Source organism: Thamnophis sirtalis, unplaced genomic scaffold, assembly GCF_051295495.1.
Source record: "Thamnophis sirtalis isolate CommonGarterSnake01/CBP01778 unplaced genomic scaffold, rThaSir2_p1.2 scaffold_1, whole genome shotgun sequence".
NCBI classification, from domain to species: Eukaryota; Metazoa; Chordata; class Lepidosauria; order Squamata; family Natricidae; genus Thamnophis; species Thamnophis sirtalis.
In genome coordinates this window covers 153,472,090-153,497,145 of record NW_028261381.1, presented here as the reverse complement: position 1 = coordinate 153,497,145, position 25,056 = coordinate 153,472,090, and the positions used below count along the sequence as shown (strand labels likewise).

The 25,056-nt window shown below is 38.6% G+C and overlaps 1 protein-coding gene across 1 annotated transcript in view; it reads right to left on the bottom strand.

The window, feature by feature from the left end:
• Positions 1 to 25,056, bottom strand: part of WDHD1 (WD repeat and HMG-box DNA binding protein 1) — a 31,870-nt gene that overhangs the window by 2,823 nt on the left and 3,991 nt on the right. Inside the window, exons 4-24 of the mRNA XM_014054762.2 lie at positions 24,115 to 24,226; positions 22,698 to 22,748; positions 21,966 to 22,061; positions 20,190 to 20,282; positions 18,241 to 18,347; positions 17,803 to 17,944; positions 17,438 to 17,636; positions 16,995 to 17,179; positions 15,761 to 15,945; positions 15,165 to 15,406; positions 13,846 to 13,983; positions 13,250 to 13,406; positions 11,925 to 12,039; positions 10,248 to 10,379; positions 6,655 to 6,893; positions 5,126 to 5,247; positions 4,522 to 4,563; positions 2,625 to 2,668; positions 2,368 to 2,526; positions 789 to 919; positions 529 to 664 (exon numbers count right to left, since the gene is read on the bottom strand). Of these exons, the coding sequence (XP_013910237.2) occupies positions 529 to 664; positions 789 to 919; positions 2,368 to 2,526; positions 2,625 to 2,668; positions 4,522 to 4,563; positions 5,126 to 5,247; positions 6,655 to 6,893; positions 10,248 to 10,379; positions 11,925 to 12,039; positions 13,250 to 13,406; positions 13,846 to 13,983; positions 15,165 to 15,406; positions 15,761 to 15,945; positions 16,995 to 17,179; positions 17,438 to 17,636; positions 17,803 to 17,944; positions 18,241 to 18,347; positions 20,190 to 20,282; positions 21,966 to 22,061; positions 22,698 to 22,748; positions 24,115 to 24,226 (2,827 nt within the window). The remainder of the gene's footprint in view (positions 1 to 528; positions 665 to 788; positions 920 to 2,367; positions 2,527 to 2,624; positions 2,669 to 4,521; positions 4,564 to 5,125; positions 5,248 to 6,654; positions 6,894 to 10,247; positions 10,380 to 11,924; positions 12,040 to 13,249; positions 13,407 to 13,845; positions 13,984 to 15,164; positions 15,407 to 15,760; positions 15,946 to 16,994; positions 17,180 to 17,437; positions 17,637 to 17,802; positions 17,945 to 18,240; positions 18,348 to 20,189; positions 20,283 to 21,965; positions 22,062 to 22,697; positions 22,749 to 24,114; positions 24,227 to 25,056) is intronic.

Genomic DNA, 25,056 nt, shown 5'->3' with positions numbered 1-25,056 from the left:
CTACATTCTACTTCTTGCTTTTTAATTGTAAAATTGGGTGACTTCCAGAAAAGTGAAAAAAAATAATTCACGCAGTCTTCAACTTACAACCACAATTGGGACCAGAATTTCTGTTCATAAGCAAGGTAATAAATACGTCGTGCCTGATTTTATGATTTTTTTTTTGCCACAATTGTTAAGCCAATAACTGCAGTTTTCAAATGAAGCATGCAGTCATTAAATGAATCTGACTTCCTCACTGACTTTGCTTGTTGGAAGCTGGCTGGGAAAGTCGCAAAGAGAAATTGTGTGAACCCGGGATCATGCAACTATCATAAATACATGCTAGCTGCCAACACCCGAATTCTGATCATGTGTCTGTGAGGATGCTACAACAGTTGTTAAGTGTGAGGAGCAGTCATAAGTCACTTCTTCCAGTAATATCGTAACTTTGAACAGTTGTTAAATGAATGGTTGTAAGTTGAGGACTACCTGTATGTTTTTATATGGTAAGCAAAGGCATAATCCTCCAAAAGAAGATTCCATTACCGTCCTTTCCTCAGCAGATAGACCTCTGTATCGGACCATTCCTTCTTTTATTATTTCTGTTTCTTCAAAATGAGGATTATCTGATAAAATACTGCTTCTGTTCTCTTCTAGCCACATCTGGAACCCAGTCTTTGGCCTAAATACGGTATAGATGAGAACAAGATTTTGAAATAAAACCTTTATGTTACCTGTGAACACTTTTATTCCCAAAAGGCAGAGTCATCTCACAATAGCAACATGAGACTCTTTGGCACACTGACCTTTTATTATCTTTGTTCTCAGTCACAGTTTGAAGTTCAGATGATACAGTGTCATTTTTGTCCTCTCTATCTTCTCTGGCTTTCTTTTCAGTAGTAAGTGCTCGGGGTTGGAAAAATGCAGTTGCTGCAGGCTGAGCAAAGAAATATATATGCTTCACTAATTCATTGTAAAATGGCTGCTTTATATATATCACATTTCATACTTAGAGAAGCTCTAATTTTGGTAAGCATCCACTTAACTCCTAAGGGAAAATATTTTTGCAATAATTCTTTACTCAATAGTTTTGGAAGCAGTAATATTAATTACAATGGCAGGAGATAGTGAGATAAAGAAATACATAAAGATTTAAGCAGTGCAGCTAACTATGATTTAAATGGAAAGTAAGCATGTTAACTGAATTCTAATTTAATTTAAAATAAAGCAAATGTAATTTTTGCTCTGTGTCCACCCATTTTTTTGATTGCCAACTGTTTAGAGTGCAGCTTCTGTAAAGCGTCTAGGACTAAAAAAAAATAGATGAAGTTTACTTCTCAATAGCCTTCAGATGAGAAATGTAGTAGTTTTTTATCTGTTGTATACCACCTTTATTATTTTACATATAACTCAAGGTGGCAAACACATCCAACACAACTTCCTCTTCCTATTGTTCCCTGTGAGGTGGATCGGGCTGAGAGTATGACTGGCCCAAAGTCACCCAGTTGACTATGGTGGGACAAGAATTCAGTCTCTCGCTTTCTAGCCTGGTGCCCCCCCCCCCCCACATTAGACCAAACTGGCTCTAGTAAATATAAACAGTATATAAGCAGTAGTCGAAAAGCAAAAAATGTATGCTATTAAAAATGTTTACATCAGTGGTGAGTTCCAGATCCCGTCGCAACCGGTACGCTGCGCTGGGCATCCACCTCGGACACGTGCGTTGCGCATGCAGGTGCACCTACCACCCTGCGATGCTCCAGCTGCTCCGCAGAGATCACACAGGCGCCATACACTGTGCGTGAGTGTGAAAATGGACCAGTTGGCTTAAAAGCAGGTAAGTGGGCCCACCAAAACACCGTTCCGGTACGGTGGCCGCAGCTCCCAGAACCCACCACTGGTTTGCATATACTTAGAGTAATCCAAGTATGTAATATAAGGTATATCACTAGTATTCTTTTATGTGCTCTAAACAAAGTTAAAATTATTAAACATCATGTCTGAGCCATTTCCAGCTGTACTATACAAATCGTCTATTTCACTCTCTTGACAACTTTTCTTATTCAGCCACTGTATGACAGGAAAAGAAAGGGGAGGGGGGGGGGACACCTTGGCCATCTTATAAACATTTCCTGAGTGGCCATCAAGAGGAAATTTCCTTTTACTGCTTAAATACTACGACCATCTATTTTCAACTTGATAAGAGAAACAAAAAGGGAGGCCTCAATTTGATACCAGCCCCACCTTTTCCAATCTTTTTTCCTGCCAATCAGTCTTTGGATAGTCCTTCTGTTTTCATTACATTCCTAAGATCTGCTACACTCAATAACAATACCTTTGCCAAACTGTGTTTCCACAAAATAAGATAAAGGTCCAATCCATCACCTGCTTTGACTTGGGTTTGGGAATCAATGGTTTGATGATTTGACTCTTCTTGTTTGGAGCTCCTTGACCATTCACTGTGGGATTTTTCTTAGGCAGCCTTGTCAGGTTGTCCAGAATGTTAGGCGAGTGAACAAATGCATCTTTTTGGCTACTGGATACCTATAGCAGCAAGAGATTTAAGAACACATTTTTCCTCTGCAGGACTTCAACAATATCTTACTTAAAAAGTAAAGTAAATTAAAGCCACCAGTTCTCACCTTAAAAGGATTTACTCGTATTGAATTGCTAGATGCAGTGACAGCTTTCATTAATGAAAGGGGGAGGAAAGGGGGGGGGGGAGACAAGAGAAAAAGAATATCAGTACAAATCTTTCCAAACACTTAAAATGCTGCATGTGTATTAAGAAATTATACTGAACAATTTTTATTTTGTAAGAATTAAGCAGGACTGTTCATATAGCCCTTCCTCTAATCTTTAAGACATGAACAGAAACTTTTCTCTAGATGTTAATTTAGCATTCTGACAATTTCAGCTTAAGAAAAGATATTTCCAGATAAAATCTAGCATCGGTTCTTCTGTCTCCCTTCACAATTGCTGCTTCTCCAGTAGATCGTGGTGCTCAGGTCTTTTCCATGGTTCCCATCTAATCAAAGTGCTTCCTTTTGAATGGTTGTGAGTTAGAGTCCATGGATGTTCCCAAGTGAGTTGATATCATATCCTCATACAGAAGATGTTTGAATTATGCCCAGGCATTAACATTTATGCTTTATGATTGCTTAGTTTATTTTATTTCCCTTTTTTAATTGTGTTGTAAATCTTGATACATTACTTCATATCAAATGATATAAGTACATTTTTTTTACATTCTATTAATCAGATAACTTGAAAATTGGAAATTAAAGGGAAAAAGTAGATATATAAAGATAAAGCTAAAATTTAAGCTAACAATGTTATGAGCATTAAAATTATTTGGCTTTTTCATTTAAATATATTGGAAAGGAAAAAATAAAAAATGAACACACTGTGACTTGCATTAAGCTATTTGTTAGTGGTAGTACTCGTTTTACAACCATTCATTCGAAGCTACAGCACTGAAGAAAATGACTTACGACTGTTTTTTTACATTGACAACTACTGCAGCATCCCCATGGTCACATGATCAAAATCTGAGTACTTTGCAACTGGCAGGTATTCAAGACAGTTGCATTGTTCCCAGGGTCATGTGATCACTGCTTGCAATCTTCCCAGTTGGCTTCTGACAAGCAAAGTCAGTGGGGAAAGCCAGAGTTGCTTAATGACCACGCGATTCACTTAACAACAGTAATGATTTGCTTAACAACTGTGGCAAAAAGGTGGTAAAATGAGGTGCAATTGGGTTAATAACTGCCTTAGCAATGGAAATGTTAGGCTCAATTATGGTCGTAAGGCAAGGACTACCTATAAAGGTTTTAATCTTAACTTAAATTACTTAATATGTCTCTGTTGCCCTGGTGTGTGTGTGTATGTGTGTGTGTGTGTGTGTGTGTGAGAGAGAGAGAGAGAGAGAGAATATGTGATACACATAACACACAATAAAAGGAAAAAATGAACAAAGAATTTTTAAAAAAAGAACTATGACTTTTTCCTTTTTATACAATCTGCTGATTTGTAATATTTGTACAATTTACTTTACTTTTTGTATCACTAAATACTATGGTCTCTCAACAATTTACATAATCTTATTACAATGTTACAAGGATAAACTTGGTTCTAATGAGGGGCATAAGATTATGCTAAAAGCCACCAAACTAGCATTCTTTTGCATGATAAAAAGTGTTCTGGATAAAAAGTCCCTGGGAGAGGGCAGCCCTTGATTTGTGAAACTGAACTGATGCATCACAGTTCAACAGTAAACTATACAACAGCAACATTGGAAGTAATAGAGCTCTCTATTAATTAGGCAGCAAGATTTCAATGGAGGAACTATTGAAGAAAAATGTGAATGGTGTATAAACGTTTCCAATTTGTTTCACCAGCTTAAAAGATGTTCATGAGAAGGAAAGCATTTAACAAACTGTGTAGGAGTATGGTTGCATAGCTGAAATCTAATATTTGGACAAATGTTTAACAATTAAGGGGTTTTTCCTTGCTTAAAATAAATTCAGTTTGACTCACCAGACTTCGAAGCAGATGCATTTCCATGTAGCGTGGGAGAGCCTTCAGAAGAATTAAAGTAGAGGAAATATTAATATTCCAGTGGAAATACTTAAAACATTCTCCATTTTAATGGAGTATGACTATATGTGGTAAATATTGAAGCAGAAAGGATGTACAATAGGGCTACAAATGCACTAGCATTTTTGAACTTCTCACTCCACTCTTACCCACTCCTCCTCCTAGCATTTTTACTACAGGTGCAGGGTCTGCTTTTTGGATCAACAAGCACCATCTTGTGTGATCAAACCCAGCATCCAGATCTAAGTGGGCATTTTTCATGTCTGCATTTATTGTATCTTGATTCAGCCTTCCATGTGGGGGCTTCCCTACTCCCCATAACTAGTCATAAACATTTTCACTCTCCTCTTCCAGTGTCATCACTGTGCTTCCTAAGGGGCCCTCCTTTAGCTTGGGAGCCTGAGAAGCTCCCAACTTCTCACAAATTTCCCATCTCTGTTCCATAGGGTGATCCTTCTCTCAAGGGACTACCCAGTCTTTAGAGTCTGAATGTATAGCCATGTAGCCTTCTGCTTTAATATTCATGGATGCTTGCTGAGCTTACTAGATTTTGCCTCCTGAAGGACATTCACTTTTTCCTCATCCTCGTCATGGGTCTCCTTATTTTGCTGGCGTTGAATGTTTTTTTCTCGAACATGACTCCATTCGGTGGGGCTGTTACTGTACCTGCATAGAGAGAAACCAAGCCAGCCAATGACTTCTATTCCTTTGCTTAAACTATCAAGAAAAGGGCAACTGCCAAACTGCCATGCATCCCCTACAACAGGGATGGCTAACCTTTTTCTCCTCACGTGCCGAAATCGCATGCATGTGCACAACAGAATGCTTGCCCACACCTATGATGCAATACATCCCACTCCCCTGCGCATGTGCGCATGTCCCCCCCGCCCCTGCCCTCCGTGCATGCATGTGACCCCCTGTGCCCCATTTTGAAGGCCTCCCTGAAGCCTCCTAGAACCAAAAAATGGGGTGTGGAGGGATCACACTCCCAACGCCCCCCCCACGTATGCACGACCACCTCCCCCTGTGCATGCACACACATCTCCTGCATGCACAGCAGACCTACAAATCAGCTGGCCGGCGGGAGGTGCATGCGCATGCACGGGGGAGCTGAGCTGGGCAAGGTCTTGTGTGCCTGCAGAGAGAGCTCTGTGTGCCATAGATTCACCATTATACAGACTATCCTGGTCCTCATGGAATCAATTTTTTACTTTTCGGAAAACTGAAAATGTGATAATCTGTGATACTGCCCAGAAGAGTCACTTTATTACAAGCTACAGTACTTTGTTTCCTTCAATGGCAATAACCACAGTGGGTTTGTCCAGAGCCTTTCTCCTTTCTTAATTTCATCTGTCCATTTCTTCCATTCTGCTTACAAAGTTTCCTCTTTCCATTTGCCTACAGGCCTTTAAAAGGGCCGGATTGCTGATTTCCCCCATTCTGTCTCCAGCACAGTTGCACAAGGGCATTGCCTTGGGTTGAAAGTACGCTACTGAATCCAGATCTTGGGTTTTTTATATTACACAGGAAGTTCTCAACTTACGACTATTGGAATGAGGCTTTCTGTTGCTAAGCATGGTGGTTGTTAAGAGAGTTGCACCCAATTTTATGAACTTTCTGCCACAGTTGTTAAGAAAATCATTGTGATTGCTAAGTGAATCAGGCAGCTGTTAAGCAAATGCTGCTTCCCCCACTGATTTTGCTTCTTGGAAGCTCACTGGGAAGGTTTCAGATGGGGACCATGTGACCCTGGAATTCCACAACCATTGTAAATAATGCCCCTTGCCAAGTTCCTAAATTTTGATCACATGACCATGGGGATGCTAAGGGCGAGGACCAACTAGTTGTAAGTCACTTTTTTCAGCACTATTGTAACTGAAGTCACTAAATGAATGGTTGTAAGTCGAGCACTATCTGCAATTGAGAGCCTTTGTATAGTTAATCTGACCCAATAGGACGACTGAAACATTTTCCTCCACAGAGACCTAAGAAAGCACCTGCCTAACTTCAAACACAAAAGAAATTATAACCATTTGCTATGTATTTGTGTCCCCTTTCAGAGTTCACTTTTACCCAGCATTCAGGTGGTTTCTAAAATCCGGCTGCTGCTTCTCTTCTTCCTCTTCCTCCTCAGCATATTCTTCAGCAGATGCCAGCTCTGAGACCTTCTCAGCAGCAAGTTCACTGAGTTTCTGGGCAAGAATTAGCCTCCGCGAGCGAGACGCATATTTGATAGCTAAGCTTGTGGCATTTTGTGTCATGAGTTCAGCAAGCTCCATACAGCGAAATTCACGTTCCAGAGTGCAAGATAACTATTTTTAAAGCAAGGGGGGGAAAAGTTTTAACATTTATCAGAGAAATATTTGTTTGGGGGGAGGGGAGAGAAAGAGGATAAAAAATGTTCTCTAAGAGAATAGAATATTCAGTTCTCATTCATTCTTTACTAGACAGAAATTCAAGGAATCCTAATACATCCATGATAGAACAGAATGAGTCTCAACTACTTTCTTATAAAGCCATTTCGTTGCTGTGAAAATAACTCCAATTATGATGCAACAGTTAAAGTGAGCAATCTCAGGAAAACTGCATATGAAACGCCCCCTGAAGAAAAACTATACTTAGAGAGACAAAGAACATCCATTATTGTATAGTAGTTTTTTTAATTTAAAAAATAGTGAGTTCAAGAGATCCATGTATCTCTTCTGCTTTTCAAACATCTATTTCATGATGAGCCTTGTTTCCAGTTAGCTATAATATAGTGTGGGTAAGGACTAAACTCTTTCACCTGTCTAATAATTAACCTGCACAGCACATAAAAGCCTGAATAAATAGAAATATGGGCTGAGGAAAATTATCTTAAGGGACTTTCTCTTTCACAGGTTCCTCTCCAAAAATGGTCTCTCCTTTACATTTCAAGGAAGTTGAAACAGGCTTATCTTGAAAAACAAATGGGTTTGGCCAGGATAGGCCATTTTTATTAGGATCCTGGAAAGTACAGATAAGTGTTAAATTCTCAGCCTTCACCCCATAGTTACAAGAATACTCAGGCTTCCTGGGGCTATTTATAAAACATGGTAGGATAACCACACAATTCATTAATTAATTTCATTCTAGGTTGGCACTAAGAGCCTGGGCTTTGAACATAAATTGCTGGTCAAGGCGACTCATTTCCTGAGCCTGGTTTTCCTTTATCTCTGGATCTGGCCTTTTGCTTCCCAAAGCTCTTGCTATTTCTGACACAAATGCTTAGGCCCATTCATCTCCTCTAGTTTAAGTTTCTCCTGCCTTAGAGCCTCTCCTTATCTGCGCCTTGCTGCCAGCTTTATGCCAGTGCTTTGGTTCCTCTCTTGCAGCAGCAACTCAAATTATCTAGGGCCAAGGGAGGAAAGCAAGCAATGCAGCAGTATCATGACACAAAACTCACAAAGAGATGCACATTTCATCTTTTAGGTGTTATTTCAATTTGCACTTGCAATATTTTTTTCTGTCGACTGGCAAATGTCTACTTATTGTCCAGGATGACAATCTAAATGTCTAGGGAGATTCTCAGTCATCCAGGTCATGGTTGAGGGCTTTTTCAAGAGGCAACTGGAGGGCTAAAGGGCTTTTTCAAGAGGCAACTGGACAAGAAAGTCCAGTTTCCTCTTGAAAAAGTACCTTTGGGATTGAATTGAATTGAATAGGTTTATTTATAGGCCGCCCTTTTCCCTGAGGGGACTCAGGGCGGCTAACAACTTATAGGGAGGGGGGTACAGACAGTAACATATAACATAACACGTAATTAAAAGTAAACAACATTCATCCAACATTCGGGTGGGGGCGGATCAAATCTTTACCCCCAGGCCTGGCAGGATAGCCAGTTCTTGAGGGCTGCGCGGAAGGTCTGAAGGGTGGTGAGGGTACGAATCTCCACGGGGAGCTCGTTCCAGAGGGTCGGAGCTGCCACTGAAAAGGCCCTCCTCCGCGTAGTAGCCAGCCGGCACTGGCTGGCAGATGGCACTCGGAGGAGGCCTAATCTATGAGATCTAATCGGTCTCGAGGAGGTAATCGGCAGGAGGCGGTCTCCCAAGTACCCAGATCCACTACCATGGAGGGCTTTATAGGTGGCAAGAAGCACCTTGAAGCGCACACGGAGATCAACAGGTAGCCAGCGCAGCTCGCGGAGGATAGGTGTTATGTGGGTGAACCGAGGTGCACCCACAATCACTCTCGCGGCCGCATTCTGGACTAGCTGAAGTCGCCGGATGCTCTTCAAGGGCAGCCCCATGTAGAGCACGTTGCAGTATTCCAGCCTAGAGGTCACGAGGGCGCGAGTGACTGTTGTGAGTGCCTCCCGATTCAGGTAGGGTCGCAACTGGCGCACCAGGCGAACCTGGGCGAATGCCCCCCTGGTCACAGCCGACAGGTGTGATCAAAGGTCAGCTGTGGGTCCAGGAGGACTCCCAAGTTGCGAACCCTGTCTGAGGGGTGTAAAATTTGGCCCCCCAGCCTGAGAGATGGAACGCTAGCCAAATTGTTGGGAGGGAAACACAACAGCCACTCGGTCTTTTCCGGGTTGAGTACAAGCTTGTTAGCCCGCATCCAGTCTCTAACGGCCTCAAGACCCTGGTTCATCACGTCCACCGCTTCATTGAGTTGGCACGGGGCGGACAGATACAGCTGTGTATCGTCCGCATATTGATGGTATCTTATCCCGTGCCTCCGAATGATCTCGCCCAGCGGTTTCATGTAGATGTTAAATAGTACGGGGGACAGGACCGACCCCTGCGGCACCCCATATGTTAGGGGCCTCGTGGTCGATCTCTGTCCCCCGACCAACACCGACTGCGACCTGTCCGAGAGGTAGGAGGAGAACCACTGCAAAACAGTGCCTCCCACCCCCACCTCCCGCAGTCGTCGCAGAAGGATACCATGGTCGATGGTATCGAAAGCCGCCGAGAGGTCAAGAAGAACCAGGATGGAGGGATGGCCTCCATCCCTGGCTCTCCAGAGATCATTGGTCAATGCGACCAAAGCGGTTTCTGTGCTGTAACCAGGTCTGAAGCCGGACTGGAAGGGATGACGACTATCTAACTTACACTGAACATTACAGTACAGTAGAACCTCTGGTCACGACCATAATTTGTTCCATAACTTTGGTCGCAACCCGATTTGGTCATGACCTGAACCTAATTTTGGAAATTTGGCGCTTACAAAAAAAATGGCACAGAAGGGGAAATCGGCTGCAAAAACAATTTTTTTGTGGTAGATTTTTTTGGTCAGAACCAGATTTGGTCGTGGTCAGAAACGTTTGTGACCAGAGGTTCTACTGTATCTACATTAACAAGTTACATATTACCTAGTTTTGTGCTTTAAACATTCCTCATCCATTTCAGAGTTAATAAAAGACAACAACTAATCACATGAAACAAATGGTTGTGTGGAACAGACAATTAAAGTACAAAGAAAAAAATAGGATCTTTTATTTAAGCAATATAATAATCAACCGTCTAAGAAATTTTTACTCTGATAAATTTGAAATAATTGTCCCCAATGTGATGCCCTTCTAATGTTTCACCATAACTCCTGTATCAGCTTGGTGGGCTGAGGCTTAATAGAAGCTGATATCTAGTACAACTGGAAGGCATGAGATCGAAGAAGGCAGATTTATAACTTTATCCACTTACTGCAAACATTTTCATCAGGAGATTCTGCTGCTCTTGGACTGCCTGGCCTTTCACACTTTCATCATATTCATATCCATTTTGGGATAAATAGTCTGAATAGTTGTGGAACAAGACTGAGCGCCAGAATTGCTCCTACGACATGCAGAGAAAGAAAAGAAAAACATAGTTCATAACAACTATTTTATCATGGCTGCAAGATACATACTGTAATATAAAATTTGGTACTAAACAAGGACAAGTTTATAAATTACTCTGAAATTGTGATGATTAAAATTCCAAAGGACTGGAAATAGGCAAACAAAATAGACCACATTAACTAGAATTTGAATTAATTTGAAAATGTAAAGGAAACTTTATAAATTCAAAATAATGTAGAGCAAAGCATCCTTTCAATGATGCATGCACTTAAATACATAGCATCAAAAGCTTTGTTCTTAACTATTTTGAGAGATTATTCATTTTCACCTCCTCTTAGCAATTTAATGGGTTTATATGCCGCCCAATCCTGAGGGACTCAGGGCGGCTTCCAAATACGAATGAAATAAAATAACACACAGGGGGAGAATACAAACAATACAAACAATATTAAAAACACAACATACATCCGGTTTAATTGGGGGTTGAAACTGATTTGAATCAGCAACCCCAGGCCTGCCGGAACAGCCAGGTCTTGGTGGCTTTTTGGAAGGCCGCAAAGGTGGGAAGGGTCCGGATCTCTATTGGTAGCTCGTTCCAGAGAGCCGGTGCAGCTACAGAAAAGGCTCTCCCCCGAGTAGTCGCCAGTCGACATTGTCCGGCCAATGGCACCCGGAGGAGGCCTAACCTGTGAGTTCTTATCGGACGTTGGGAGGTGTGTAGCTTTCAAGATTTCAGTGGGTGGCATCCATTTGCTTCCAACTGTAACTTTACAATTTTAACGTTTAAAACCTTGCTTGTTTGCTTTATTGGGGAGAAGGGGAACAGCTGAGAAATTAATACATAATGAACACTATATGTTTTGTGTAAATACCACAGAATGCATACTATCTTCCCAAAGCAGAGACATACATATAGAAATAGGGATACTGTTTCTATATGGTGTGTGTGTGTGTGTAGATACTCCTCAACTTACTATCACAATTGAGCCCAAAATTTATGTTGTTAAATAAGAAATTTGTTAAGTGAGTTTTGCTCCATTTTACGTCTTTTCTTGCAGCATTTGTTAAGTAAATCACTACAGTTATTAAATTAGTACCGCAGCTGTTAACCGAGTCTGGTTTCCCCACTGGCTTGTCAGAAGGTTGCAAAGGGGATGACCTGACTCTGGGACACAGCAACCATCATGTGAGTCAGCTGTCAAGCATCTGAATGTAAATCATGTGACCATATGGTTGTAAGTACGAAGAATTGTCATATCACTTTTTTAAAAGTGCAATTTTACTTCAAACAGTCACTAAACAAACTGCTGTGAGTCCAGGACTACATATATGGAATTGCAACAAAATTGTACAAATGATCTTAATTTAATAGGTGACAATCATTTAATGGGGATTATCTACATGCATAATATTTAGTACATACTTAATGGGAATGTAAGATAAATTTACTGGATATCTTATATGCAGGGTGGAACTTGCAACCCCTTATTAGGTTTTTCAGAATAGATATAAAACTAAATTATAAATTCTGATTACTCACCTCCATTTGACCCTTCTCTGTTGCAGTTTGACAAAAAGGGAGCTTAAATGGAAGCACTGATACCGCAGGACGGGGAAGCGTAGCTGGAAAACGCGCTCCTTTACAAAGAATGCATCTATTCAAGAAAAACACAGAATCAAAAGTGCAATCCTGTTCTCCTTCAGACTCACCATAGCATAAGCAAGTTGTTTACACATTCAGCAGTATACATGTCAAGAAAAGGAAGTTTGCATTTTTCTCAATTTTTTAAAATATCAGGCTAAAAATTAACACGTTTTAGAGAAAAAAACCTAAAGTTTTCTCTAAGCTTTGAATATCTAAATACTTCATTTGGCATTTAAAGGAGATTTCTCTAAAAATAGCAGAATTATTCCTTTGTCACTTTAATTCATTTAATATAAGAAGCCATGTTGTTTTATAATTACCTAGTAGAGCTTTTAGTAAAGTGTAAGACACGAAAAGATTCCTCATACAGAGGGCATAATAATGTCACAGTCATCTTAATCATGCACTGGCCTAATTATATGCTGCCATTTTAGGCAAATCAGTGAGTAACTTAAATCAACTTCTTTACAAGGCTGAGCCAAAATAAAACTTTGCTTTATCAACATGCCAAATTCTCTGAAGTGCATCAAATGAGACTAGAAGCTTGTGAGGATAAATGCGGTTACAGTGTTTAAAAATCCATTTCTTATATCCACAACTCTACTACTGCCATTCTACTAATTATATTTCATTGTCTAATGTTTTGAAATATATTACATTAGGAATTAGAGGAATGAAGCCAAATAAATATTATAAAGTAAATGCATCATTCTGATTCAATTATTTTATTAAAAATATTAGCCGAAAAGTGTTTTCACAATCTAAACATCTAACCTCATCAGCCATTCTTTTAAAACCAAGCCTTCAATCAAGGTAACACTTTTGTAGACATCGTTTTTTAACTGTGTTTAAATTATGTTTTCTGTCTTCATTTATCTTGGATGAGTCAGAGGGGGAAAAAAGCCACAATGACTTTCATTCATATTCATCTTCCCAGGCTGACATGTTCTGAGGCTTTAATGAATTTCCTAGAAAAGAGTTACTTGAAAGGGGAATTGGAGAAACACAATATTTTGTGCATATGGCATGCTAGTTCGCCTCTTTCTAGTAAAAAAAAAAACCAACAACCTGGAAGACAGGCCCTAGTTTAAATGAAATAAGGCAGTGGGAAGCTGACAAAAGAGGATGATTGAGAAAATGACCTTTCAACAGATGTTTGAATATTTCTGTGTTGAGCACTGTTCTAAAGAACAACAGGGACTATTTTATTATTTTTGTACCTGAGCTGCTGAGGGTTTTCATGAATGCCAACAATCCAGTAATGGTCTGACTTCCCTTTACAGTGCTCCCTTGTATTACAGACTGGGGTCCAAATATTACCATGCTTTCGGTTCAGCATTCGCACAATACCCTCAGAATCCACATAACAAGGAGTACCTAGTCATTCATTAGAAAAGCACATTGTTTTGTTTTGACAATCAGTTCTCTTTGAAACATCTGCATAGATTCATGAATGAATATGACGTTAAATTTTACATATCATCATCATTTATATTAAAAAGAACAAAACATCTGTAGCTATCTTTGGCAATAGCTCCCTCTTCTGGTAACCCAAAGTAAAAATCCATGGACATTCAGTGCAGTCCGCCCATTTCCTTTTCCCTCTTTCCTCTTAGATATTAATAGCATTGTTTTAACATCGATAATGGTTGCATAATTTTTAGTCAACTAAGCATGTGATGTCTTCCATTCCTGATGTCTGGGTTGAGGACTACAAATGTACAAAGGATTTGATCACATTCATCTTCCTTCACTATTATTCCACTAATGAAATAATAAATTAGGATTTAACTATGTCTTAAATGAACCATCTTACCTTCTGCTGAAAATCCTACCCATGCTAAATAGGATTTCCTGGAAAGAGGAAGAGATTCACCATGTAAAATTTGTCTTTTCTTTTTCCCAAGTTCTAGAAGCTGAATTCCAAGACACTGATCCCCTTCAAATCCAGTGCCTACAAGTAAGGGTGGGGTGGGAGAGCACAGTGTTAATTCTAACTAAAAGAAGTCACACTGAAAAGTTGTGGAGAAGTATAAAGAAAGGAAGGGAGTTAGCTGTGCAGATGCAAATTCCTCTTTGTGCTACTGAATGATTGTGATGGATTTCTATTCACTGAGTAATTTTAAACATTGTCAATATGACTATAATTTGGGAATATTGGGATTATTTTAGGAACATAAAATTATATTCATGAAGTGAGGTCTAAAATATTTGCCCAAATGAAATAATAATAATTCATTCTACTTTTACAGAAATCACCGAGAGATATAGAATGTTTGCTATGTTTTGAATCCTTAAGTTCTACCTTTACCAATATTGCATCTTTAAAAAAAAATAAAAACAAAACAATAGAAAACTAGAGTGAATCATGGCTGAATGACAGAATTATAGAATAGTATAAATCTTTATTACGGTCAAAGACCAGCAATACATGTTACTTTTTACAATAAGTTAAAAAGTACTGACATTAAAATATAATTTAAAAGTATTGACGTTAAAAGTGGATAATAACATATTTGTTCTCAAATTGTTCGGGTCACTCCCCGGTTTACCTGGGTGAAAAGCCGATAAGTATGGGAGTAAATACAATGTACATGGTTACATGCTCAATATCTCCACCCAGAAGGAAGGAAAGCAGCAACACAGCATAAAGTCTCCTGGTTTTACATTACTGCTACAGGAAGACTGAACTAATTAACAACTGATTTTACTTAATTTTTTTTTTAGCCCAAGATTTCCTAAATGCAAGCACTAGAACTAGGTGGCAATTCTAGTTTTGGATAAAAGTAGCAGAAAGTGACGGATGCAGTTCTTAGATACTAAAGACAGCTTCGCCATGGGTTTAAAATTTCAATTCTATGCGGAAATGGGGTGACTTAATAAATTCAAAGCTATAATGGCATGGTCTTTAAAAAAATTAAAGAGGGAATTATGTAGAATGACCAAATGTTTGAAGTGCTCATTTGAACATCAAACTTCTTCTATGGTCAACATTTTTGGAAATTCCTGGTCTTGGAAAACACTGTGCTTCCACCAGCCACATTCCTTCCCCAATTGTACAAGGACACCTGAAAGATATTTGAATAATCAACATTTTAAACAACTAAACAACAAAATGAATAATACAGTAAGCACCTTTATGAAAGACCACCAGCAGCTGCTCTCCATGTCCTGCCATCGACACCACAGGTCCAGGGAAACTGAAAATCTCTTTCTGAAGTCCGCCAATGGTGAACACACGAAGCAGAAGAGAACTGGTGGCGCATGCAGCCCAGCCCTGCCCCAAACAAACAGCTTCAATGTCTTCATCCTGCAGCATATCAACAGTCCATTCCTTATTAGCATCCCAGGAGTTGAAATGGATGCAATGTAGCTTGCTAAAGATGAAAGAGGGAAATGAATGTAAGTAAAATATGAATATGGGGATGTCCAGATACACACCTCTGGCTTTGCATTTTTGAGCATTATAAAACAAAATGCTTGTTGATTACACTGATGCTTTTGAATTAATATTAAGTAGCTCCAATTTGGAGATCTGCAGTTATCAGTTTCACTTTTTCTTCATTCTCCGTGTGATTTTTAAAAAAAGGAAAACATGAAGCAAATAGAACAGAACAGTGCTCTAAAGTGCACTGATCCCATCCTCATTACTCTCACTCCTTTGTGAGTTCATGGAATACAAATGTTAGTTTTATTGGCTACAATTCACAATTAAGTTTTGGTTTTTTTACCTTGCTAGTTCCTCTGTGCTCTCACAGGCCAATAAAATAGCTTCACTGGAAAGGTCTGCCATTGTGTGATTCAAATTATTTGGCAAATGCATTGCATGATGTATGGCGGTATCATGGAATTCGACATCAATAGCATTGTCTTGTTCATCATTATAGCAGCGAATAATACCCAGAGAGTTCCACATCTATAAGGGGGACATTAAGGCTTGTTAAGAAGATAGAAATATTTCTGCAAGGTTGACTTTAGATCTGCCATATGTATATACATACATACTGTATGTATGTATGTATGTACGTATGTATGTGTATGTGTGTCATATACACATGCCATATGATAACACACAGCTCATTCATAATCTCTGGATATGTTCAATCAGTAAGTGAAGTTTGAGATGGAGGGAATGAGGGATGACAGTACCATCAGTGGAGGACTATAAACCAAGATGGATGCATTATATTAATTGCAACATGAATTTGCCATTGAAGTAAACTCAGAATAGGCAAGTAGCAAAACACAGCATCAACATCTGAGAGATAAACTAAATTCCTAACTTCTGAAACAAATTGCCATTCTCTCTGGAAGCAGCAGCAATAGATTCTAACCCTAACCTTATCTAAATATACTTAAAATACATTTCTCTTTTCTTCCTACTTATGAATAAATTTATATTATTTTAGTCATAGTCAGAAATTCAAAGACACCTACCTCTATTTTTGAAAGGGGTTTTTCACTTTACTTTATTCAAAGCTTTAAAACTAGACTGCACAAAAAGTACAGTCAGAAATGTTATGGGGACCAATTGATGATACTTATCCTGTTTTTATAGGAGCTTATAGTCAATAACTATACTTATAATAGTTAGTTACTACCAGTACATAGTTATAGGTATGATGAAATGAACTTGCTTTTGAAGTTTTTTGTGACAATTGCAGCCCTTTATCAATTTAGGCTGATAAAGCTTAACAGTTTGAAGGTGATCCCAACACCACCCACATGTTAATAGCCATTCAGTTTTGTACTACATAAAACTGCTTATGTAGACTATTTAGAAGCTTCTTCTTCTTCTTCATCATCATCATCATTATTACAACTGCTGTTTTTATTACTTTATTTAAATGCATATGCTGCCTTATTCCTATCAGTTCTGGGCTGTTCTTACAAGTTATTAAAAATATTAATAATCTTATTGTTTAAAAGATTGGCTAATGAAGCAATTTAAAACCTGAAATTAACCATGAAGCGGTGAGTGAGATGTGCTGGGGTAGAACCAGACTGGAATGGCTTTTGCCGAGGAGTTGGCAATGGCCCATTGTAGACCGGCCTCTGGTCAGATAGCAATGGTTGAACTGGGAAATTGTCCAAATCATCCTCTCCTTCCTCCTTATCAAGGGCAGAATTAGCTTTCAGCAATCCAGTATCTACAAAAGGCAGATAGATCATATCAAGACATTTTATAGCATCTTCATAATGCTGGCAGCCAAACTGACAACATTACATTATCATAGATTTATATTCATGGTTCGCAAGAGGTGGCAACTAATGTAGCAATAGCATTCAACTAGAGGAGATAATATGAATATAATGTGTTTTCTTTTTTTGATGATTATAGATTTATAGTTGCTCCAACATTCAGCCCCACCTTCTGCTCCAAAACTCCTACTTTGGGAAATTCTAACCTAGAGAGTTCTCATCATCTTCTATTATTGCGCCTCGGTTTCTGGGACGTCCCGATGCCATCTTAAAGTCATCTTCATCTTCATCATTTGTTGCTGCCTTAGTGCCCCAGTCATCCTCATTGAAATCCCTATTCAGAAAGTCCTCTTTGTCATCCTCATCAAAAAGATCATCGTAGCTTTTGATAGAAGAATTAGGTGCCTGAAGTCAGGATGTAACAGTTAATAAATATATGTATACCAAATGAGCAAACATTTCTAAAAAGGAAATTACCTTCCAGTCAATAAATGTCAGATTCATATGATTAGGTTCATAATCACGAGGTTAATTTTAAAATAAACCCAAGGAAACTTCCAGTTTACATTACCTTGTGGATTGATTTCTTCCTTTCTACATCACAGACATTTTCAAGTAGTCCAAGATTGCCTTCTGTATCTGTATAAGCAAGCTGGCCACCTTTGGGATGCCATGCCAGACCACAGACAGTGTAACCTTTTTCATGTTTCACCCTAAAAAAGGTAATAATAAAAGATGCATCTGAAATCATTCTGACAGGAAAACGTTTGCTAAGCAGCTACTCAGGCCTTATGATCTTATTCGTACATCATGCTAAACCAAAACCAAACAATTAACTTTATCCTACTTGATCAAGCCATGTGAATGCAGAAAGTCTCAAAATTTGCCAGTTTTGATTTTATGGTGTAGGTTATCCAAACCTTTTATGTCATACATTAGTAGCTCCCATCAGTTTTCTTTCTCTTTGCAAAAACCCATCTTTGTAAGAGATACTGAAACCATCTGGTACCTTTCCAGGCATTCTTGGGTTTCCACTTTCCAAATGACCATATAGCCACCGATACTTCCAGCTGCCAAATATTGTCCACATGGAGACCAGGCCACAACATTTAATGGCTAACATGAAAAAAAGAAAGAAAATAAGTCTTTTATTATAACTTCTGTGGCTTTGACTAAGATTGTGTTTGATGTATCCATCCTTTGAGCAGTGTGTGAAATATGTTTTAGGGGTCTTTTGTTGTTATTAATTTGTTAGTATCATGTTTTGGAGGAAGACAGAGAGATGAAGGGAAGGGACTGAAAAAGTCAAGGCAACAAACTTATATCTGGACAGAAAACCTCTAGCAATGGCAGAGTTGTGTTGGTGCCCACATCCCAGAAATTCATTGTAGCAGTGCATCATAGTGGGTTGAGCTATGATGAGAGTTTGGATTGCTCAACACAAGTTAGTCACAGGATTGTGCAGAAGCAAGAAGCAACCAGCTGTGGCAGCCTGGAGTCTTAGGAAAATTAGTTTAGGGATGCTGGACACTAGAGGGGACTGAAAGCCAAGAACCATGTGCAGGATCCAAACTGGAAGCCACAGAGTCCATCCTATAGCCTGGACAGCCCACTCCTGAAACTACTAATGGCGGTGAGATAGGAGCCTCAGCATACTGAGCCAGTGGAGGCCAGCTTGGAAGCCTATCATTTAACCATAGTAAAACATGGGCTGAATTGTCTGATTTCAGCCATGTCAAAAGGTAAGTTCTATTTGGATATGTGGATAATAGAGGGAGATAATTGTTTGTTTGTTTTTACTGTCTGTATCCATATGAAACTTTGAAATTAGAATTGGATGAGTAGGCAAGCAGGGACTTCTTTTTTCCACTCAGCCAGAAGCCTAGTAAATTTATTTAATTTTTCATTCAGTCTTGGACAGCCAAGACTGAATAAAAGAGAACCTGTTTTTGGCATTGCTCTTTGGTAAGGATAGGTGTGTTGAAGTAGTTTGCCAGCCTCTGGATAGTCTTTGCCAAAAACAGAGTTGGCAGCTGTAAAGATGTGCAAGTGATAGTCTGAAGTTAGTGAGGGGGTGGGATGTTCTAATAAAGGAAGTTAGCAAGTGCTAGAGGAAGAACTCAAAGTCTTAACACTATTATTGAGTTTTAGTATAGATGGTGGTATGATTGTGAACTATGGGTGAGATTGTAAGCAGCAGGATGTGGGGACTAGCAGGAGATGAAAGCAAGCACAATGCTGGTTATAATAGGCCAGGACAGATATGCTAATGGGTGCCATGTGGACTGTTCTAGATTAAAGGAAATCAATAATATGGAGTCAATCTCCACTTCCATCTTATTGACCTAATCCTGGATTCTGGTCATTAGACTGTTGGTGACCTTGGGTTTATTGTTGGTAAACCTTCAAATCATGTATAATAAGATTGTGCTCATTCACAAACAGCTAATGAACATGCAGACCTGGCATGTATAACTGAGATTTAGCTGGCCAAGGAGGGCAGGCATACCAGCTTCTTAGTGATCTGCCCAATTGGGCTTTGGATCTTAGATCTGGTAGCTCCCTAATAATCACCTATTTATAAATATACACAGTCAATGTTAGGAGGAAAGCACGCTTCTATAACAGGCAGAACAACTGTTGCTATTGCAATATTTTACACAGCTCATAAAACAAAGGACGTTTAACCTCTGATTACTACTATTGATCATAGGTCTCTGCTTTTACTCTGACATACATACATACATACATACATACATACATACATACATACATACATACATACGCCAAATATCAAACAGATTTCCCATTTGGCACCAAACTCTTTCGCAAACAGACTGATTCACTAACAATCAATCAATCAGCTTGAGAAAATATGGTTTTCTCTTCCCTGATACCAAGCAAACATTACTTAGGACAAGAGCAGATTAAAAAGCAGCTACCTAAAAGGATACCAACCTGTGTGATAAAATTATCTGATAGGTCCAGCTCATGAGCCCATGTTTCTCTTCTATATAGTTTGATTGTTTTTTCTACTGGAATGGCTAGTAGCTATTTAGGGAGAAAAAAGTGTTATTAAGATGGACCTGGTTTTTAAATGCTATTTTAAATAAGTTCTATCCTGGTTTTGTTTACAAAACAAACTCATTCAAACTAAAGACGTGCTCTGCACACATCTGGGTAAGCTATAATGGGACTGGTTTTTAGGTTAGTGTGATTTGTGAACATAGATATCGGACATGTCCAATACATTTTATAAATAAATAAATAGTTAAATATCTTGGTTTCAACTCAAGAAACTATGGAACACATTTGAACCACCTAGAAATATAAAATAGAGTTAGAAGGGACTTTGGAAGTCTTCTAGTCCAACCCCCTGCTCGAGCAAGAGACCCTACATCATTTCAGACAAATGGTTGTCCATTTTGAAAGGCTTCAGTGAAGGAGCACCCACAACCTCTGAAGGCAAGCTGTTCCATTGATGGATTGCTCTCACTGTTAGGAAATTTCTCCTTAGTTCTAGTTTGCTTCTCTCCTTAGTTAGTTTCCAACTATTGTTTCTTGTCTTGCCTACTGGTGCTTTGGAAAACAGTTTGATGGTCTTGTTTTTGCAGGAGCCCCTTAAATATTGGAACAGTGCTATCATATCCTTCCTAGTTCTTCATTAGACATACCAAATCTCAAGAGATAATAAATGTCAAGCAATCACAGATGTCACACTGAGTTAGAATAGAGCAGGATTTTAAAAGTTCTAATAAATGTCCTATTTCAACCAAACAACTGCATGATATAACATACCAAGCATCAGCAACTTAATTTATCAAGCCTACTTTAATGAGAATCATCTAGCCCATTCTAGTTCAACCACCGATATGACTACAGTTAGCCTAGATGAGAAATTTTGGGATTTTCACCAAAATTATTAAGACTTCGCTTTCCCTCAATCCTCACAATCCAGGGCAACCGTGATATGCAGACACGTTTGCCTTGGGCTCCTCTGCATGCTCACTTCTTTTCCAGAACGGACTGCTGAAACACTTTTCTAAATGCAGCCTAAATACAATGGGCTTTGCAGGGAAATGCTGCTATTAGCTTCATAGTGTCATTCCTGAGATATTCATTATTAGATACAACTCTCATCTCCTCTGATATATTTTTTGTTTCCGCTTGCTTTATCCAGGTGAATATTTCTTGTTCTTCTGTTCTTTATGACTTTTTCAAAAATGAATTGAATTTTCCTTCTAACTCCTCCCTCCACTACTGCTAGTTTTTCTCTCTTCTCACAACGCTTCCTGCAAGTGAACAAAGTTCTCAGAAAATGGGCAAGAAAGCCTGCAACTTTCAGGATCTTGAGATTTCTTGGCATAAAGAACAGGAAGGGCATCTTTCCTCCCCATAGTTTCTCCCATTATTATTTTCCTTGATTCTTGAAAAGCAGCAAAGAGGAATTGAGGCAATGGGTAACCTGGACTTCCAGTGTCTTTTCACTTTTTTTTGCTACTCTGCAGATAGCTTTCACAAGCAAGGAAACCAATAATTTGGTGTTGCCATCTACCCACCTATGTAAATCAGCATGTTTGCATAGAAGCCCACAGAAGCTTCCATATAAAACAGAAGTGTCACCCAAATTATGACATGTTTCATCAGTACCGTTTCTTGCAGACCTTTCTGCATGCCTGTGTGCACCCAGGCATGCACATACACTAAAACAACAATAGACAGGCGACTTATTACCTTTCCTATTTTCGGTTGCCAGGCCAGTCTACATAGAGATTTTGCATTTATCACATCATTACATTTTTGCAGCAGCGGCCAGCTTATTTCACAATTCTGGAAGTAAAATAAGATAACGGTCATTAATTAGTTTGATATAAACCTTTCTGAAATATAAAATACTTTGCAAGTTGTAAGAAGTAGGTGTAGGGTCATCCTTATCAGCAGCCATATTTATTTTTTATTTTTTTTAGCATAGAATACTTACTCTGCCATTCCTGGAACATTAGAGATTTAGGACCATCCAGACACAAAAGTCCTTAGATAGTTTTAATAAGTTTATCAATCTAATTCAGGTGTGACAGCCCTGATTTTCAGTCACTTGCTTTAAAAGGAGTTCCTCTTCCAATGTAAATAACAAAATTAATTACTGCTTCTCACATTATGATTTTCTTTCTATATCCTGGGGTTTCTTAAATTATTAAGTGTTCTCCACTGACAAGCCAAGTAACAACATGCATTTTCCGTAAAAAGAGCTGGACTATCACAATCTATTTTCAAGACAAAACATTCCTAAATGTAGTATTTAACTCACTATATATGTTAATATTTGTGTTCCAAGCCTCATTGAATCCAAAAAGGTTTATTCCAAATTGCTAAAAGAATTATAGTCTGCAAGTTTAGTTCCACATGGATATTCCAATCTTGCATTAGGATCAAGATTTAAAATGGGAAACAGAAAGTATTATTTACCTGTTCTGAAATTTTCCACACTCTGACAGATCCATCACAGCTAGCCGATGCCTGAAAAAGGAATATTTTTAAAGATAATAGCACCTGGCATTACTTATGGCTTAGTATTTACATTTAAAATGGCAGAGTTCAGTATTATGTCACTATAAGAAACCACATCTTTGCTGACATACTTTTCCTGAAACATCCCACTCTGGAGAATGCTTTAAGCCGAAAGGAAAGGCAGGATGTAATTTTAATACATAAATTACTATTTATTAATTAATTCACCTGACTGGGATTTCCTTATCTATAGAAAGCAGCTGGGTGAAATCTGAAACAGGTATTCAAGAACCTTTATTATTCTATTCTAGAAAAGGAATACAGTAAGTAAATACAACATATTGTAAATGCTGGTAGTAAAAACTCTAAAAACTGGGTACTTTTAAGCAATCACGTAGTCCAACAAATATACCTTTTCACCTATTTCTGCTATCTATGTATTTGTGATGAAATATATTTTAAAAAAGTGAATCCCCAAGAGCGTGAGGGGTGCATTCCAGAGAAGCAAGTGGCAACTCAGCCCTAAGACAGCTGTCCCTAATGGTTCACAGAGTATACTATAGATCAGGGGTCCCCAACCCTCAGGTTGTGGCCCACTACCGGGCCTTGAGTCATTCGGAAATGGGCCATGGAAGTGGTGGGCGTGGGTGCCCGCGCACACACCCATTGTGCGAGTGGCAGGAGCGAGTGTCTGTTGCTCCTGCAAATGGAGCTGTGCATGTGCGTTTGCCTGCCGCTCGCACGGAACCAACCCCTCTCACGCTTCACCCCCCTCCCCCATCAGTCTGCCAAGCTAGAAAGGTTGGGGAATTCTGCTGTAGATGCAAATAGCATTCCTAAGTCTGCCAAGGTTTTGTCTATAAGTGTGAAAACAATAAAGAAATCAGCTTGGAAGATGTGTCACTTTTGTTTTGTGTCTGACAGTATTTTTATTTATACAAGATACAAATGATACCTTGGTACAATAATATCTCCATCTAAGTATGAACCACAACCCCTTCAAATCTATATTAATATTTCTTAGGTAAAAGATAATTGTTACATCACTTTTAACAGTATAATTCTACAGAAATGTATTCATCCATACAGGTTCACATATCATCCACAAATTTGATTTTGACCTGATACTACTTTGATTTATTATTTAATCTTTTTTGGGCATAGCCTTAACAAAGACAAATAAATAAATAAGTTCCTTTCATTAAGTAAATATGAGATTAACTCATAAGGCGTAAGTTAATAAATTGGTATGCGCAAATTCTTGCAACAGAATCTGTAAATGGAATGTTGCGTTGGAGAAATACGACAATGCAAAATCATAGAATTATAGAATATGTTATTAAAAATCAATTAAAAGAAAGTCTATAGGACATACCAGATAGGTATCAGTTGGATCTAATGACACACTCAGAACAGGTGCATCATGTCCTCGAAATGTCTTTTGTTGGCTGTTGTCAGTTACATCCACTATTTTCACCAGAAAATCACTAGAGATCGTTATAATAAAAAAAAAAAAACAAGAGTATTTTTAAATTGAATACACAGGCACTGTACCACCATTCTAAACAGTATTTTAACTACCTTTTTAGAGTCATTCTTGGGCACACCTAGGGACACACACATACATATATGTTTTAGCAAAGCACTCTGTAGAAGTAAAATCTCGCACATTATTTATTCTAAATTTTTTGGTGTGTCTGCCTTTGAATCATTTTTAACTTCTGGCAACTGGCTGACTAGATCCTGCAGTTTTCTTGGCAAGGTTTTTCAGGTGTGATTTGCCACTGTTTGTTTCCCAGGGCTGAGAGAAAGTGATGGGCTAAGGGTCACCAAAGTGGCTTCGTGCCGAAAGTGGAAACAAAATTCACTCTCCCGATTGCTAGTCTGATCCCTTAACCATTACATCAAACAGGTTTAATTTTAAAATTAAACCATGTTAATCATTGATTAAAATAAACAATTACTTAAAGAAAATTCTATCACAAACACACTTTATTCATAAGAAATCAAAAAACCTGAACTAACCCTGAAACAATTTCCATAAATAAAACCATACAACCCATTTATAACAGCAAGAACTAAAGAGAATGGCTGTGGCAGTTTAAAACCAACTTTCTGAAACTTATTAATCTCCCATACTATTGTCTTGCTTATGTGAAATATTCAACATCAAAATTCCCTTTTACATATTCAGGTAACTACAAATCACAGTAAGAGTGCAAAAATAATTCCTTATGAGCAAGACAGCTTTTCACATCCCACAAAACAGATGACTAGTGTAAACTGCTGATATGTCTCTATAAAATGTTAAAAATCT